This window comes from Kryptolebias marmoratus, linkage group LG15, assembly GCF_001649575.2.
Source record: "Kryptolebias marmoratus isolate JLee-2015 linkage group LG15, ASM164957v2, whole genome shotgun sequence".
Lineage (NCBI taxonomy): Eukaryota > Metazoa > Chordata > Actinopteri > Cyprinodontiformes > Rivulidae > Kryptolebias > Kryptolebias marmoratus.
This window is the reverse complement of record NC_051444.1, coordinates 6,500,344-6,519,005: the sequence shown is the minus strand read 5'-3', so window position 1 is coordinate 6,519,005 and position 18,662 is coordinate 6,500,344. Positions and strand designations below refer to the sequence as shown.

General features: G+C 37.6%; 1 protein-coding gene across 3 annotated transcripts in view; it reads right to left on the bottom strand.

Annotated features, from left to right (window-relative positions):
• The window catches only part of sox6 (SRY-box transcription factor 6), a 125,245-nt gene that overhangs the window by 94,679 nt on the left and 11,904 nt on the right, over positions 1–18,662 (bottom strand). For 2 of the 3 annotated variants that reach the window (XM_017441909.3, XM_017441915.3), the window contains exons 2-3: positions 11,436–11,507; positions 4,142–4,192 (exon numbers count right to left, since the gene is read on the bottom strand). In XM_017441909.3, coding sequence (XP_017297398.1) covers positions 4,142–4,176 — 35 coding nt within the window. In that variant the 5' untranslated portion in view covers positions 4,177–4,192; positions 11,436–11,507. The remainder of the gene's footprint in view (positions 1–4,141; positions 4,193–11,435; positions 11,508–18,662) is intronic. The other variant, XM_017441921.3, reaches the window with a different exon arrangement.

Sequence of the window (18,662 nt, the reverse complement as noted above, 5' to 3'; positions counted from 1 at the left end):
TTCATATGGTGAAAAGCTGAGAGCCGCACATGCTTGTCTGGGGGGTGACAAAATAGCTAGAAAGAATATATATACACACCTACATTAATTTCAAAAATGTAAACTAATTTCCTGAAACGATAATAAAAGTTGTGGTTTATATAGACTACACTGTAAAATCTAACATATTGTTTCAACTTTATGAGCGAAGGGCTGCCTTAAAATTTTAAGCTATATGAGATAAAATATTGTTTTTGTACTAACATTACTTAATGTTATCTTATTTTTAAAAGATCTTTTGTTATGTGAACATCTGTGTTAATTTGTTTTGTTTAGATTTGCTTATAGATTGAACTCTTTTGGGTAGTTGTTTGAACTTGACTTAACTGGTAAGTTTTGTAAATGTTTTGCTCTCAGTTAAGTTGATTTTGATTATTTAGTTGATTAAACTAATTAGAGTAAATCTGTTTTGTCATAGTTAAAATGTCTGATCTTAATAGAAGTACAGTGTATTGGTTGATTGTACTAAAACGTCATTGCTTTCTTGGTTTCAACAACACTAATCTTGAAACAACAGCCAATTTTGACCTGCTACAGCAGATTTTTGCATATTTGACTCATCCTCTATTTGCTTTGTTTGTGAAAACTAACTAAATAAATAAACATGTTATGTGCAATTACTGTCTCAAATCCAGCAAAAAATAGAAAAAGGTCATGTAGAATGGCCTTAGTGTGAAGGGGGAGGGACAAAGGGAAAAAAATTGATGATGACCATCAACATAAATTATAATGACTAGACCAAATGTTCCCACCTTCTCTTGCTGAGCATTGAAGCCAGCAGAATCTGGTTTATGAAAGTTGTCATGCTCTATTTTTGGAACCAGAGTCTGTGCAGTAAGGATGTGTGACTTTAAGTCTTGCCTACTCCCCTGAGATTTTGTATGGAGTCCAGTATTATAATATGTGTCAATAGTGTGAATATCTTGTCATAACAAATGGTCAAAAACCTATTTTACAGTGTAAAACATATTTATACAGTCATTCTAATTCATATAAAATATATCAACTTAGCTTTATTAAAAACGTCAGTATGGCCCAGTAAAATAACTGGGCTCCAAATCTAACTCAAATGCAAATGCAGTTCATCCATTTGGAAATTAAAACAGAGAGTAGACTGATCAACAAAGGTAAAAGAAAATAATTTGTCAAAGTTTCATAAATAAACTTGCATGTTGAGAGTGCAGTGGGGTTGTACAAACAGCCATCAGCTGCGCTCCCTTGTAAAGAAGAGAAGAGAAACAGGACTTGAGGGCAGAAGGAATGCTAAATGGGCCCGTTAGCCCAGTCAGCCATCAGTGGGTTTCATTTATCTTCATCTTGTTAGATGAAATTAATTAACAATCTCAATGTTACACTCTTTCTCCTTTCATTACATCAAATAATGGTGAAAATGTAGGGGGAGGTCCTGCCCACAGGGAGTGTGCTGAGACAGAAGACTTCTCTCTCTCTCTTTCAGTCCTTATCTCTCTGCCTCTCTGTTCGCATGTCTGATCAGTTTCTTCCCCTTTCTCTCTCACACTCACTCTCATTTTTCCACTCGCTATGACTGCACAAACAAAACGCTGTTAAATGTGTTATTAAAAATTGATCTAAAGTGAAAACACATCATATCAACAAAGAGAAGCAAACAAGTATAACTGTCTATTAAAGATGCTGTGTGCGTTGTATCCAGTTATACACACACACACACACATATACATATATATATATATATATATATATATATATATATATATATAATAAAAAACATAAACTTTTGCTATAGTTTAAGAAATACTGAGCATTTTCAAAGCAATAGTTTAACCAGAGCCTAAAACAAAGACTTGGAGTTGAGAAAAAGAAAAAATGTTTAAACAATTCATTCTTGAACTTGATTTGTGACAATAGGAAAACACATTTGTTAAAAATGAAAGTTGGCATTTTTACAGCTACAAAAACTCTTTATGACTCAAAACCAAAGTCATGACTCAACACATGAATGAAAGCCCATCCGCCGAGCTACTGTGACAAGGTGCAGCTTAAGAAGGAAACAACAGGTGGATATTTTAGAAGATTTGCATGTATGAAAATGCTCAGAGAGACCCCCCCTTTGACCTAATTCTGTTGTTTAAAGAAAAAGAAAAGGGGGGATTTTTCACTGGAGACCTGTCTGTCCCATTTATTCAAAGCTTTCTCTTTCCTTTTTACCCCCTCCCAACAACCCACTCTAGGACATAAGACTTATCAAAGTAAAAGGGCTAACCCTGAAGCAAAGCCTGCCTTTAATCTTGGCCCGATTGTCTAGGCCTCAGTCACTGTGCATAATATCTTTCTGCTGCTGCCTTTAATTAAAACTGACATTGACAAAAGGGTGTCCATTAGTAGTGCAATAATGTGTCTAGTCAGAATAATCAGTGCTGTCTCTCATTTATGAGAAAGAAAAGGATACAGTTGAGAAACATTATGGTCAAGGGTCATCTTTTCTTTCTTTCATTTCTTTTTCAAGATTTTGAATTGCATCTTAAAATATCACTTTGAGGTATACATCTGCTGTGTCCCCCTTCACTGTTCAGCCCTCAGTCTGTAACATTATACAGATTGTCTTTTGCACAGTTTGTCATCTGCCAAACTGGTTTCGACAGGTGGTGAGAATTAAACGCTGCCATCCACTTTGTAGCATCACTCCAAAAAAAAAAAAAAGCAGAAATGAGCAATGGCAGTGCACTTTCAAAAATTTAACATGCTGTATGCCTGAATAACTCCTGTCAGACAGTAGTAGATATACCACACCAAATAAATTGGTGCCATGCCCTGAAGGATAAAACAGGTAAGGTGCATGTGTGTATTCATATTTTATCTGTTTATTGCAACAAAAGTAAATATATCAAGTGTTTGTGAATACATGTTAAATATATGTATTTAATTTATTCGGAAGGGATAAATGCTCTCTCAGTTGTGTAAGAGAATTAGAACAAAAAGAAACTGTTTTCAGCTCACAGTTATATTTGTTTGTATAAAAAACTGTCCTTGTGAATATAACTCAAACAGGATGATTTAGCAGGATTTAATTTCTCTTTTTGTCAAAGCACAGAACTAAACTTGCTTTTTTCCCTCTCTTTATTAAGGTTATAAATGTGGGATTTCATCTGTTTGAATTCGAAAGAAAATTAAAATCATTTCTAATAGGCAAGACGTTTTCCCATTGAATTCCTGAAGGACATTTTGACGAGCGAGAGTAATGGTATCAAATTGTCCTTTCTTTTTAAAATGCCCCCAACAGTTCTCAGAGAGAGAGGGAAAAAATGCTGTTAATTTAATCAAATAAGTGACCTTTAGAAAAGGAAATCAAAGAGGATTCATTAGCTTTAGTAAAGTTTGGCTGACAGCAGCTTTGAAAGGCAGATGCTGCTGCTGTGGCTTTTAATGAGCCAACCCTAATTAGGGAGCAACACTGGAGCCTAGAGAAGGTGGCTGACTAGGAGAGGAGCCAATGGTAAATAAGCTTGCTTATTTACTTCCAATGTGTGTAATGACAGCACAAATTTTTAATTAGAAACACAAGATGGGTAAAGACCAAAAAAGCAAATCTTTACATTAGGTCAAATACAAACACAAGAAACAACAGTACAACACCAAACTGATGTGCCACCATTTGCCTCACCCCCACATCCCTGATAAGGGTGTTTAGCAAGGCATGGCAGATGAGGAGAGTGGTCAGACAAGAGCATGCAGTATGAAGACACAAAGAGCCTGACCTGCAGGCTGTTAAAACTGTGAAAGGAGAGGAAGGGAGGGGTGGGGACAACTCATGTGTACAGTATGTGACCCCCAAGTTGTTGATGTGTGCTTTCAGTCAGAGTCAAGGCTACCAGGGTGAGCATGCTTTTCAGCCACGCAGTACACAAACACAATCATAACACACAGCTTGGGTAAATATGTTAGAATCCATGTTTGACAGTCTTCAAAAATGTACACACGTATGTGCACACACAAACATGTGCACACACACACGGGACAAAGTCCACAGCTAACAATGTGTCAGAGAGATTAACCCCTGTGAGCCCGCTACCACCCCCTTGCCCGACCTATGATCCTAAATGGCAACAACGGAAATGAAACTAACCTCAGTAAAAAGCTGCTACGAAGAAAGCCCTCCATGTCAGCGTGTGGGGTTCTGGCAGGAAAAATCACAGAGATTACTTTTTTTTTCACTAAGGAATGAGTGATAATCAAAAAGAAGAGCAAGAGGAAAAAGGAAAGAAGGGTAAAAAGAGGAAATAAAAGAAGAAAAAAAAACACTGATTATACATCTTCCTCCTATACAAGATCTTATGTCTTTAATTAAAGCAGAAATATGACTCGGAACCCATCCCCTCTTTATGAAGTGACATCATTAATTATACCTCTTTCCAACGAGGGATTGGATTTGCATACAACATCGGTTTTCACTGATGATATGTTTGCATCAAATAAACTCTGCCTACTGATCCCCACACAGTCTTTATCCACTGCTGTGTGAAGATATATGCGCATAGATCCAGCTCTGCAACCACAGATCCAGTCTGTTCAGAGTAGCCAGTGGTGGTCCAGCTGCAGCCCATGTGTGGCGAGGCTGCTGTGGCTTCTAGGAGCCTGGCCACTGGGAATCACAGCACCAATGAGGCAAAAGGATGTGGTCATGATGTCACCACTTGTATAGGTCGTTCAGAAGCCTTAGCCACAAAAAAACTGGAGACACATGGCTAAAATTGACTTACAACAGGTTTCCATTATGTTATTGGGTTGTGTAATATATGTTTTTATTGTGTTAGACTGGATTGTGCATGTGCTTTGTTTTAAGTGGTAAAAACAAGCAGAAATTTTGAAGAACAAATTTGTCAGTGAAAAATTTTATTACTTGCTGAAAGTTTCTTAGATCTCACAATGAGCCTTGTACAGATATTTAACTTCTGAAAAATGACAAGAATACGTTGCAGAAACATCATTAAGGCATTTCACCCTAGCATTTTAAGGTTTCATTACTTTAAAGTTCAAAAGATAAAGAGTCCACATACCACAGATCTTTTGTGAAACCATTACTGATTGGAAAAACACTTCACTGGAATTCAACTTTAATTACAATCTTTCATAATCATGAAAAACATAAGAACAAATGACATCTTAGCCTATAAACAATATTAAGTTTTAGTGACATGGGTGTAATTTGGCATTTTCCCCTCTGTCTCAAAAAGCTTATGGAGACAAAGCCTTTGAGAAAATGGAAAGAATGAGCCAGGCCCAAGGACACTGTGCCTTTCAGTCTGGCCAGCACTTAGCGAAGCAGTGGTTCCACAAGGCCCAGAGGGCTCAGCCGAGACTTTTCTCACAATAAGGTGTCTGGGGAGGCGGGGAGTGGCACAGCCAGGGGTACTGCAGCCCTGCTCTTTTCTGCACTCAGTTGGGCCCAGTGCACATAATACCATCACCATGCCACAGCGCACCAAGCCAGTGACAACGTGAGAAAACAACCGTCAAACAGTGCAGAGCAGATCAAGCGTGTCTCCTCACTTCTCTGAGTGCAAAAAGCACACACTGCAGGCACACACAAACCAAGATAATAATCAACACAAATACTGTATGAAGTCACTCCTAACTTGAAGCATGTACTAACAACAGCTAAAATATGAACATACATTAAATTTGTTGTCATTTATTACATGAACTGCACAAACATGTATCTACATAAAGCTAACAACAAATAAGCTGAACAAAAACATTTTACTACTAAATTAATGTATTCCTGTCAGCAGTCTATCAGATCAGGCCATAGTCATTTTTTATCTTTATTTTGGGTTGTATGTCATAAACTCTTGTTGTTTCACTGTCTATATCTTCACTGTTTGTATTCTTGTGTTTCCTCAGCTGTTTCTGCTTTCTACAGTCCAATTGTGGTCAGAAACAACTTAACTGAGAGTAAGAAAGCAAAGGTGGCGTTTGTAGAGCAAATAACCAACCTAAAGAAAAAGTGTTTTTGTCTTAGGACAAATACTAAGAATGCCTTGTCAATCAAGTCTCAGCTAATTCTAGGGCAGACTTTGTTAAGAGAGAAACTTAGAGAATAGACATCCCAAAGTTGGCCTGAACCAGCGTGAGCAGCTCAGCAGCCTTTCAAAGAATGAGCTTCTGCCAAAAGCTGCCTCTGCTTAACCAAGTCTCCCACCATCTGCAACAAATGTGCTCTATTAAAGCAGTACCATATGGACAACTAGCTAGCTATTAACATGGCTTTAGCACATCCCTTAACCTAGCCCAGATTTCAAACTTCCAGTCAAATTGACTGCTGATTTAATGCACCGCCAGCAGCCATGTGGGTCTTGGCACAATACAGCACTCTCAGTCTTCAGTCATTACCAGGCTCACATAGTGTGCAGCCCATAGTGAGACACAGAAGTTAGCTACACAGATCAAACCAGTTACTACAACTCGGGTTAATTAGTGTATTCCCCTAAAATAAAGAATATGAAAAATTCAATACTTAGAAAGAAAGATACAAAGAGTAAGGAGATTCAGGAGAGATTCAGGACATTTAACTTGAAGCAACCTTCTAAAGTACGTTTACGGAGCCAATACAGTGGCAGCCTAATCGGCGGCTTTTGTTTCAGTTGTTCCATAGTGATGAAAAGTGAACTTGCTCCCTCTGTCTAGATCTGAAACACCGGTGATTAGCCCTGCAGGGTGTGGGGAAATGGGGGTGGGCTTAGGGGACGTACTTTAATCCTTCTAGGCCTGGCAGAAATGTGGACACCTCACCCTTGTCTGAGTCACCAGCCGCTCACTAAGCAGTGCACTTTTCTCCATGACGAGACCATGACGTCACAACTATAGGCCCTCTACTCTGTGACCATGAGACAACATGTACCTAATCAGTAACAGTTTTGTGGTTTTAACCCGACACTAAAGTTCAGTAATTGTGTTTATTCTTTTTGCCTCCTCTTGTCTTAGTTGGTTCCACATTATACACACAAAGACTGCAAGATGATTACTTCTCTCGGAAGGCTGAATGCATACAGTGATGTACCCTGTGTAAATAGTCAGAACATTTTTTTTTTTAAATCACTGATGGTAACTAATTTTTTGTACTGTCCTATTACTTTCAAGCTATATATGCCTTGTGCAGGATAGTGAGATCCAAACACACACTTTATGATGCTTTTATTAAAGGAAATAGTGTCCAAATGACCACCATACTCTTTATATACTGTAACATTTGCATACACACAAACAGAAGCATCTGTTTTCATGCACACAGACGCACACCTATTTCAGTCAGAGTTGCCAGATGAGTAGTGAATTAATTTGTGTGAGCCACTCCAACATTAGGAAGGTGTGTTGAAAGGTGTCTGCTCATGTTTCAAATTAAACGCGCTGCTGGTCAGCATTAGCACCTTGCCACCCGACGGCAACTGACACTTAGGGAGCTTGGGAGGAGAAGGGGGGGGATGGGACGAAGGAGGGAGGGGGGATCCCATCCGCTGTTCACACTGGAATAATTAGAACATGTCAGGAAGAATTAATTTCCTCATTTTTCAAAAGGATACACAGAAATTACCATGTTATTATATGACAGGGTCCCTGGGAGGATTGGATTAAATTTGATTTCTTGTGCAGCCCACACAACAAATTAAAGTCATAAATAAGATGGAAAGAAGCGGGCACAGAGCATATGTTTATGGCAATGAGTGAAGCCAAGGGAGCAGAAACAACCATCTTCATTTCATTTTATTTAAATCAGGCCAACACCGTGTGTCTGAATGACAGCAGTTGCTAATGGGTCGAGATTAGAGGCTTCTTGATATTAACACCGAGGTCCAACATCTTCTACTTAAAAGCAATAACCATGCAGTGTGTAAACTTGCAGATGAGCATATTCTCCACAGGTATTACTTGACACTGTCGTCTTACAGAAACTGAAAATTATTACCTTACATAGTTTGCATGTCAGTCATTTTCTAATATATTCCTACCTTTGTTACGTTTAATAAAACAGCATAAATACATTTAAGTGTCACTTGTATTTATACATATGTACATTTTGCTCTGTCCTGCTCTTTGCAACAAAAAAATTCACAACTTCTCCCTAAATTGTCTTTTCATTGGGTGTTTTTCAAACTGTTGTTTTACATGCTCAGTTTAGACTTAATGTGGAGCACTGACATCATGCCACAAATGACAAAAGTTTTATCTATCACTGTTTATTACCTTTAAAGATTATTTAATTTTGATGCAGTTTCTTAAGAGCACAAAGTCTAGATCTGACATTCTGACAGTATAAATTATCTTTGTCCTATAGAAACCTAACTTGTACTAAAAATGTGCCAATAAATCTTCATTCTTTTCCTTTATTATTTAATTTAATTCAGCTTCATTCCTTGGTAATTGTTGCTTTCTTAGAAAGAGCAACAATACTAGTTTGTAAATAAATGTAGAATGAATCAAAAATAATCTTAATTTCAGCATATAACACATCAAAATTGACTCAAGAACACAATGTAGGATACACATCACTTCTCATGAGGCTCAGATTAAACTTGTCACCTTAATAATACAATGCAGTGCCATCTTGGCTCAGAAGAGTTTTTCAGCTTTCTCGAAATGGGTTGTCATTAGAGCTCAGTGCTCCCCTGGGCACCACAAACTTTAAATAATTTGCGAATCAATTAACTGGCTACTCTCAACGCAACAGGGATTTCACACTCCGGGGTCGTGGTGCATTATCAGTTGGAGACGATTCATGGCTTTTTGGGCGAGAAGCTCATGGCTGAAATCATTAATTCATTTTACCAGACTTTTAGTTATGCATTACTTTCTACAGCTGGGGTGCGGGAAGATTAATAACGTGTTCTGTGGTCCTGTTTTTTATTTATATGTTCAGTAGATACCGGGGGAAAGACAAAATGAGAAGCAGGACAACAGAAAAAAATTGAATTATGTTTTTCACTCCTACAATTCATTGAACCATATAATAACAATAATACACTCAGAGGTTAAATCCTTTTTTATTTTGTTAAGTAAAGATAAGGCTATAATTTCCAAGTTAAGTAAAGGCATAACATGACACATAATAAATAGTTTAAGTATTATTTTTGAGAACTTAAAAAAAGGCATTAATTAGTAACACAGTGTAATCAGCTGAATAAATGCAGAATTTAGAAAGCTAAATAAAACTGATGCAAGTTTTACTTCAGATAATGACATGTGAATCAATTAGTATTCTCAAATTAACTCTGGGATCTACTGAAGTAACTGAGGCTGATCAGATTGAAATCATTGTTAGGCAGTCGTTGTCAAGCAATCTCGGTTTAGCATGTTGACCACAATCATTGAAGGGTCAGTGGACTGAAGAGGCTCATTTGCTGAATAATAGACAGAGAGCGACCATTCAAAGGTTATTCATTTTCATTTTATGATGAAGTGCTGTTTATTTAATTTCTGACAAAATGGCTCCCCATATCACTTCAGTGGAGCCATCGATACTGAGCTGAAAAGCTGTGAGACTGTGTGGTTGCAGCTTATTAGGTAAATGGCACATTAACAAAGAGTGTATCCATTCAGATGCTTCAACATACTCTCAGGTGTTTCCAGATGGGACTGAATGAGTGTAATTAAGCATGCTATATAAGCAACACAAACTCAATTACTTCCTGTCATATTTGGAGATTAATTAAACCTGCAAGTCAAGAATATTCAAATACTTGATTGTCTTTATCCAGCTAAATATGAGTGGGACTCATCCACGGTGAGCCCTTGGGGGGTTCCTGTCTGTAACAAATACTGACAGGTGACTAAAACATTTCAAGAACAAACTTAAGTTTTTATTTCCAAATCATTCATGCCCTGTCTTTATGTAGTTTTAAAATGTTCACTGACTTGGCTCCATTTGCTTTATTTGCTGTAAACAGCCAAGTTTTGATGAGTGACTAGCTGGAGTCAATTCTTAAACACCGAAAGAGTTACTAAATCATTTAATTTAACACTCAGAGATTTAACACATTTTTATGTTAACACATCCTTGTCTGGTAATGAACAAATCTTCTGTAAATAACTTACCTGGAATTGATAATCCTTTACCTAATATGTTAAAATGGGACTTTTTACATATTTTTAATGGAGTCTGTGTTCTCATTGTGTCTCTGTCGATAAATTTTTAGATGATTCAGTTCACTGGAGTACATGGAGTGTGTTTATTTGCTTTATTTGATCATTAGTTGTGTCTACAGTATCTTGTTAAATTTGATCCGACTGATAACTTGATGTTGCAACGCTACAACACTAACAGCAAAAATAGGCTGCTGGTTGGCAGGTGCATGTTCGTCTGAGCATAAGACATCATGTGACGTGAAATGGCATGATCAAACAATGGCAAATGGCCCTGAACTTTGAATTCAGAGAGGCGTTTCATGGCTGTTATTGAAGAGCTTCCAAGTCACATTAATATGAGTCCCATGATATCACCAATGACATTTGGAAAAAAGGAATAATATCAACTAAGTTCCTCACCTTTATTTGTTTAATATCTTAGATATATTTTCATTTGAAATCCTGCATGGGCTGCAGCTGCACAAAGACTGTTAGAGTAATATTTATGCAGAGAAGGTTGTGGTGTACTCAGCTCCATTTTAAAGTAAAATGTCACATTTCTTAGCAACTGTATTTGTATGTTGCTTTAGAAGTTTCAAGAAAGCCTCTTAAACTGACATTTCTGTATACAAGCAGTGTTCAGCACCTTTTCTTTGATTAGTATAAATGCAGGCCTGGTGGTGCCTATACGTGGCCTAATAAAGATGTCTTCCTAAAGTACTTATGGGATTAATGTGCATTGTTTACATAAATAGTATAGGATTATCTGATCTTGATTTGTCAGATCTCAGAGATAATTCAACAAAAAGTGTAGAAGACAAGTTGTTGCAAAAACTCTTTACAGTTTTATAATTGATTCCAGGCAACAAGTCATTGTTGTTTGTCCAAATTAAGTGCCTCTTTTCTTCTATTTTTTGACCATTTGTAATTTAGTCAGAACAAAAACAAAATAATAATAACAGTAATAACAAATAAAAATTGGACCTACAAACAACTTCAGCTTCCATTCAAAGAACAGATCACACTACAAACAAGAAACGGCAACGGTAATGCAAAAACACAGGAACGAGAAACAATCAGTAATTGGAAAAAAAAACTGCAACAAAAATAAGTTTGACTCTAATATTTTGAAAGTTCTGTCAGTAACTTTGTGCCTGAAACTGTTTAATTGTGCATGCATTGTAAGCCCATCCAATTGTCCACTTCATTTGATGCAGGTGTTCAGTGTGGGTGAAAGTCAGCAGGGGTGTAGGAGACGTGTGGCAAGATAGAGACAGCTGAAGAGGCAAAAAGATACTTACAAAAAACTGAAAGACTCGATCCCCAGCTTCCAGTGATCACTGGTCGGCTGATTTTGAACTCATGTAAATTACCTGGAACGTAAGCAAAAAGACAGAAGAAGACTTTAGGTGTGTCACTTCACTAAATTTAGACCAAAACACTGCATATTCAAAATGCTCTTAAAGTGGGTTTTCAGATCATTTAAAAATCAGTGACTTTAAGTAACTGGATTTACCTATATCACCAGAAAAGTGAAACAAGTAGAGAGATGTTGGATCATATTAACTGTTTGCTGAGGGTCAGTATCTGCACAACTGAGATGAAAGAGCTTTGTTACTTTCTGACTTTCAGATCTTATAGCAGCTATTGATAACTGGTCCTAGACAGTGTTTAAAATCTTCTTCTCTTATGCCTCATTAATCTGTCTTCCCATCTACAGCTTTAACTAATAAATAGCTTTCATATAAACCAGTTGTTTTATTTAACTTTGCCGTCTTTCATCAAGCGCTGCCTCCTAATGATTTATTTAGAGGCCATGCTCTGCTAGTTTCAGCTTGTCTATTGAAGTGACTCTGTTAAAGAGCGCACAAAGACTCAGGAAGCTGCAGGGAAGAAAAAGAAAGCACAGTTTGCATCATCTGAGCCACTGTCACTTTTCAAGGCTCTGAGGCATAATCTGTATCAGTACAAATATCTAGAAATGGTTACTGGTCAGCACCAATTAATCTGTTTTACACAATAAAGTCAACAATTAGTTAAAAACTGGAACTTGAATTGGGTTTTTATTTTATGCCCACTGATTGTCTGGGAACAAAGGAATATTTTTAGGTCCTTGTTTGATTAGGATGATGCTGTGTGTGTCCATGCATCGTTGCACATCTCTGTGCCAAGAACAAATTATTATCAAGCACTAAGAACTTCAAACACATTTTGAAGTTTCCTCTCAAAAAGGCATTGTGTATTTTGGAGTCAGATTACCATGCTGACCTGTGGAAATAACCTAATTTATATATAGAGATAGTGTTGTTTCTCTGTCTTCATACCTACTGATCTACGTATTTCTAACACTAGATTATGGAAAGAGTGAAAGAGAAATGACTAATCTATGACGCTGGATGAATTAAGTGAGTTGAAAGCTGCATCTGGTTTTAACTGTTTTAACCTATTTACGTAATTTCATTCCTTATATTGATGACTTGTGACAAATATTGACTACTGCTTGAGACTTGGTAGTTCTATATTTTCTTATTAGCCTTGCGGTTTGTTCTGGTCAACAAAGAGGTGTAACTTTTAACCTCAGCAAAACTCGGCTGGACAGATAAATGTTAAATCTAGAAAAATAAAAATCTTAAAAGACCCCCAAAATGAACAAATAATGACAATAGAGAAACACTATTTCATTTATCTGAGCTCATAGCATAGGAGGTGGAAAAGCTCCAAGCTCATTCAGGTCCATTTTCTCACATTATCTTGTTTTTTCACAATAAGCCAAGATCTCATTACCAGCTGATTTATACAATTAATCTGCTTCAACACTGCCAATTAAACAAGGCCAAGGGTTTTTTAAGGTCGCGCTTAACTGATCTGTCACTAATTTGCACTACTGCACCTCAGTCTTCTATTGCTGGGGCCAATAAGCCACCACCAACAAGACTGGATAAATATATAGACTTCCACTGCATTGTTGTCAGAGCACAGTGGAGTCGGCTGCGTGGGAGGATGGTGGGCTAACGTGGTGAGACGGGTCTGAATGTGGCAGCCTTGAGGCTAGACGTGACAATGGGAGAGAGGGGGACCCCTGTGACCCCAGCTGAATGGAAAGCTGCTCCATACAGCAGTGTGTTGCTTCCAACACAATAAAAACTACATTTTCTTTCAAGAAATATCCTTTACACACATTAACAAGATATTTCCCTCTTTATTATGATAAAGATTAATATATAAAGTTTTATTTCATGGCAAGTAAAACATCAATCAGCTGATTTAATCAAAGACATAACCCTAAATGTTCTTATTGATTTTGAGTTGATTTCAGCTCAATAAATCCTGGATTCATGCATGCACAGGATTAACCTATTTGTAACTATTCAGTCAAGAATCCCTTCCTGCTGGAAAAAAAGACTAAATAGATGGTAATTTGGTAATCCTTTGTCTAAATAAATGAGAGCTCATGTAATCACAGAGTATTATTATAACAATCCTTTGAATTAATAATTTAAACTTAATTGAGAACAATCGGGTAAATAAGACGTGGGGAGCTGTATTATTTATCCACTGGTTATTTAAGTTAATTATTTCTGTGAGAGGGGAAAAAAAAAAAAAAAAAAAAAATCACAAAAGAATTTATAATTGAAAATAATGAACGAAGCCAGATGACATTACAATGAAACAAATGTAGGAATCCCTGTGGTTTAGTAAGATTCAGTGTCAACCGGCTATTATTGGAGCAGCATGTAGAACCAGGAAATATTAAACAAACCCTCTTTTATTACCAATCACACAATCAGCAACAATTAAAAAAAAACAATTACAAGCAGTCAAGTTTTTGTTTGACTGTGGGATAGAGAAATGGTTTATGTTGAAATTCTACTCTGAAATTACTGAAGACTTCTTTTTTTCTTGCTCTCAGGTACCAAACTCTGAACATAGTGATGCAGTCGACATCAAAGGAGCAGAGACAGATAGCTCACAGCCACCTGTGGCATTTCTGTCAAAGAGTGGCCTTTTCTCTTGCTTTGGCTGCAAACACACACACATTCACACAGAACCAAATGCAACTTGCAATGAAAGCTTTTATGTTAAGTAATCATAGCATCATTTACAGCCATTATATGTGTTCAAATCACTAACACACTGATTTGTTGCATTTCATTTTCTTAAACGCTGTCAACGTTTAACATTTTAAACCCATATGTGTTAACATTTTAAACCCATATTTGCCATAGTTCAGACATACTCTACATACAACACTAGATTCAAATTAAAACGCTGACATGTATCTTTATTTCACCTGTCAGCATTTCTAAATTATCATTTGAATTTGAGCTTCTTGTACAGAACATGATAAAGTGTTTTTACTGCTACATTTCAGAAATGTTTCGTTTCAGATCAAATTCCAATTCCAAATGCATGTGTTTGTACAGTGGGTGATACGCTTCATTTAATTTTTCTTGTCCATAACAGAGAGCTGTCTTTTTTTATCCATCACATTACAGAAGCTCTGCATCACCACAGCTGTATGCAGCACAGAAGAGACCAATCTCCATCTGTTCTGACAAAATTCAAGTTGTGGTTTCACGTACTTTATTTAATTCAACATAAAACTAATACATTTTTACATTTCCTGCATGGATGGTAGGTGTCTGTACATGATGATGTGCCTTCTGCATACTCTGCATGTGTGTTGAAGTTGTGTATGTGGATATGCACAAGCAAGCCAAAACTTGTGCTTCAACTCCTGATTGGAATTTGTCCAGATCTGCAGCATGTTTTAAAAAATATCCTTCCAATCCTCCGTCCCAAATCCTCACTCTCCTCTTCGTCCAAACGTGCTAAAGTAGGAATTCTGCAGAGTTAGTTATTTTGACAATAGAGGTAATCTATGCCATCAGTAGGCTGCTCCCTACCTGGATGCAGTGTGGTTATCTCTGCAGAAGCAGCAGCCACATAGTTAGGCTGGAAACTGCATGGGGGGGACTTTAGGATGCAATGAGATGGGGCTGTAACAGTGGTCCCAGGGGAAATAGGGGGAAAGAGTAGGGGGTGTGTTGAAGATGAAGCTTAGAACATTCTGGCACAGAAATGTCTGATATCTTAATTGAACATCTGAAATTGCCTGTTAAATATCCAGTTCCACAAAGTTAATTCTTCCTGTATTAGCAACATCTGAGAGGAACAGCAAGAGTTGAGGTAGAGTGTTGACACACAAACTGTATTGACTAGTTTGATGGACACAACTGTGGACACATAAAACATCCAGCAGAGTGTCGTTAGAAAGACATGCTGTATTTCTACAAGAGATCCACCGTATCATTGAGTTATTTGGTGTTGAAAATGTGGTCAGTCACAACCAAACAGCTGTTTTACGCTCCAGTGCACCGTCATCTGTCACAACCTTACAAATCTTTCCCTTTCTTTTCTTTTCTTTTTTTATTTTTACTCTGTTTCTCCAAGACAGTGGTTTTTTTTTCTGTATCTGGCTGATCCTGCACTGACACTGAAATACATCAGAGGAGACACTCACAAAACGTTTCACGCCAGCATGTCAAGAATGACTACCAGCATGTCACTCCAGTTAAAAACATCTTTGGCGTGAGTAAAACAGTGACTGGTATTTTGGCAGAGCTGACGTGCAGTGATGTCAGATAAAGGAGAGAAGAAAAAGTCCCACTCTTGAGCGGCAGCTTTTGTACTGAGAGTTTGTTACAGGCTCGATTCAGAAACAGTGCCGTGGGTGAACAAGACTTTCATGGCAAATACATTATCTGTCATTTCTTTGCATCAAATAACAGGAATAAAGGTCTATTTACTGAGCAACTGAGGCAGGGAGAAAATGTTTTCCTCCACAGTGGACAGCTTTCAGTCCCCAGTGTTCCTAAGAGGCTGCTGTGCAACCTATCACTTCTCTTTTATTTCCTCGCACATATTTTTTACTCCAAAGACTGTGAAGACAGAGAACACAGAATAGGCTTGTCTTTTGGCACGCTGAGAAGCCCTCTTTTCTTAACTTTCAAGATATACACACATATTTCTTTTCATTTTTCCCCCTTTTTTATCCTTGTTTCTTTTTTCATTCGGTGTGGAGCTTTGTGTTGGTGTGTATGTTGGGGGCAGGGGTACGAAAACAAGTCTCCCCCTTCTCTCTCCCAGGTAATGTGTTTATTTTCCTGGACCCATCTTCTAGTTTACTGTGTGGTGGCGTTTCTCCCCTCTTATCGCCTGGCCCTCGTGGGGCACTTTAGCCCCTCAAATCCTGTTCACCACATACTGGTTTTAGAATCTGTGAAATGAGTGCTAGAGAAGCGTGGCCACAATGTCTGCCTGTGTTGCTACTGGACTCAAATGGGCTTGGTGCTTTTTTTCCTTTTTTCTTTTTTTTTTTTTTTGTCCAGGGAGATGCATAAATGGAAGTTTTTAACACCTCAAAGGAGGCTGGGCCTTTGTGGAGCCACACTAGAGAAGCCTGACAGTCTCCCGAGGAGGCAGACACACTGAGTGCTGCAGGACAAAGAGCTGGAGGAGCAGAATCAGCGGGGGCATCACTCTGCTTTGGGCACCAGACATGCACATGCACATATATAGTTGCACTTACATACATGCACGCAAACAACCATTTCGAAGAGAGAACTGATGTGTTCCTGTCAGCAAATCCAAGATGATCGGAAGAAGTAGTTGTGTCAAATATATCATAACAGCTGTATTATATGTAAAATCTGATCAATTATCCAGTTATAAACTATCATATCTGCCGTGCAACATTGTTTCAGGTGGTAGAAAACTAGACAGCCTGCAGCAGTAACAAAAATAATAACATGAATACAAGCTGTTTTTAACTGTTAAAATCAACATACAGTGCTAACTCTAAATGGGTTCATATGTGATTGTATAAACACACTGAATAAAAATACAACCAGAACACCACTGTTTACTTCTTATTGATTTCAGCTCCACTGTTTGAAAATAATTTACACATTTCCATCCCAATTTTCCTTATTGAAATTTGTTTTTTACAGCCCAACAGCTGGCATTTACAATCAGCTTTTATGCTGTTTAGACGGCTACAATAAGCATTTAGATGCAAATATGTCTGCCTTGTACAAAAGACTTGCAACTTCTGTTAGAAGCAACATAATCAACCTGCAATTGTCTCCAGGCTCCGAGATGTTTCCAGTTACAAGGCCTTTAAGCCGAAAGCATCTGTATTCAAATGATTCCCCATTACAGGCACGGTTTAGTGTGGATATTTTCCAACGCTGCCGCACTGAAAATCAATCACATGGTGAATTAAACCAGAAAGAAAACAACTGATCCATAAATGATCAGGTTATAAAGAGGCATTGGAGTCCACAAATTGTTCTTTTTTTCTCTCTCTCGTTTTGAGGGGAAGCAGGGATGCACTATAGCATTCTTTTCCAACAATCTCTTGTCTTATGATCACATATTATCAAATTGCAAATTCAAACTTTGCCTGGCAAATACTCTGTTTAGGTCTATACAGTGTACAGCAGGTTTAGGCGCTGAAAAGAGGCAAATTATCTAAGTTGAAAAAGTCATAAACTTCTGCACTGCACAGTAAAACTGCATTTCACTCTGTTTGTCTAAAAACTGCAGTCTCAGTAACATTCTGGCTTCTGGTCTTTTTCTTCTTGAGTGGATTACTAAACCAAATGAACTACTGTCATAAACCTAAGGGTAATCTAATTTACTTGAATGACTGAAAACTTGAGTAAGATTTCAAAGTTGTACAAACAAATAATAACAAAAAAGCCTGTAAGTGCATGTGGCTATAGTGTAAATTTGACATTGATGGGGGCATACACTTTTCTCTGCACCCATTGTCCCTGGATGGCCATTAGGACAATGAATACTACAAGCTCTGTTTTTGTTTCTTATTTACAGAGGACATTTGTCTTTTGTTGAAACTAGTAATTAATAATAGTGTTTGTAAATGCAAATGAGTCCATTTAGTTAGAGGGAAAATGATCCATTTAAGAATATTTCTGCTTTCTTAATCTTCTAAAGAGGGAAATGATTTAAAAGGTGGACACAAATCTTCAGTGATGTGGCAGGACTGTAGGGCACTTTCCTTTCTCCCTCTTTTCCCATTCTTCCTTTCTCATCTTTTCATGTCTCCGTTTGGCTCTCTCAGCTGTGTTCTTTTCTCTTCCTAATTTACCTTTACCTCCTTTGTTGTCCTGTAGGGGTCGAAGGGCCAGGACTTAGGGACAAGGAGCTAAGGGCAAGGCTCTACTTTGCTTGTCCTCTCATAGGAAACAAATGTAGTGTTTGAGCCACTGATCACTGCCCTAATTGAGTTTAACACTCCTTCTCTAGATTACAAAAAGGGCTTTTGAAATGAAAGGTCAAATTACCTCCACAGTCAGGCAATAAATAAGTCAAACAAGGTAAGAGGTTCTTGCCAGCATTTGTTAGTGGCAAATTTAATTAGCGGAAAAACAGGAAGCTCTTTCATTCTCTACTGTACAGAGAAAAGGCAGTATAACTCCTAATCCAATGGAGCAACTAAG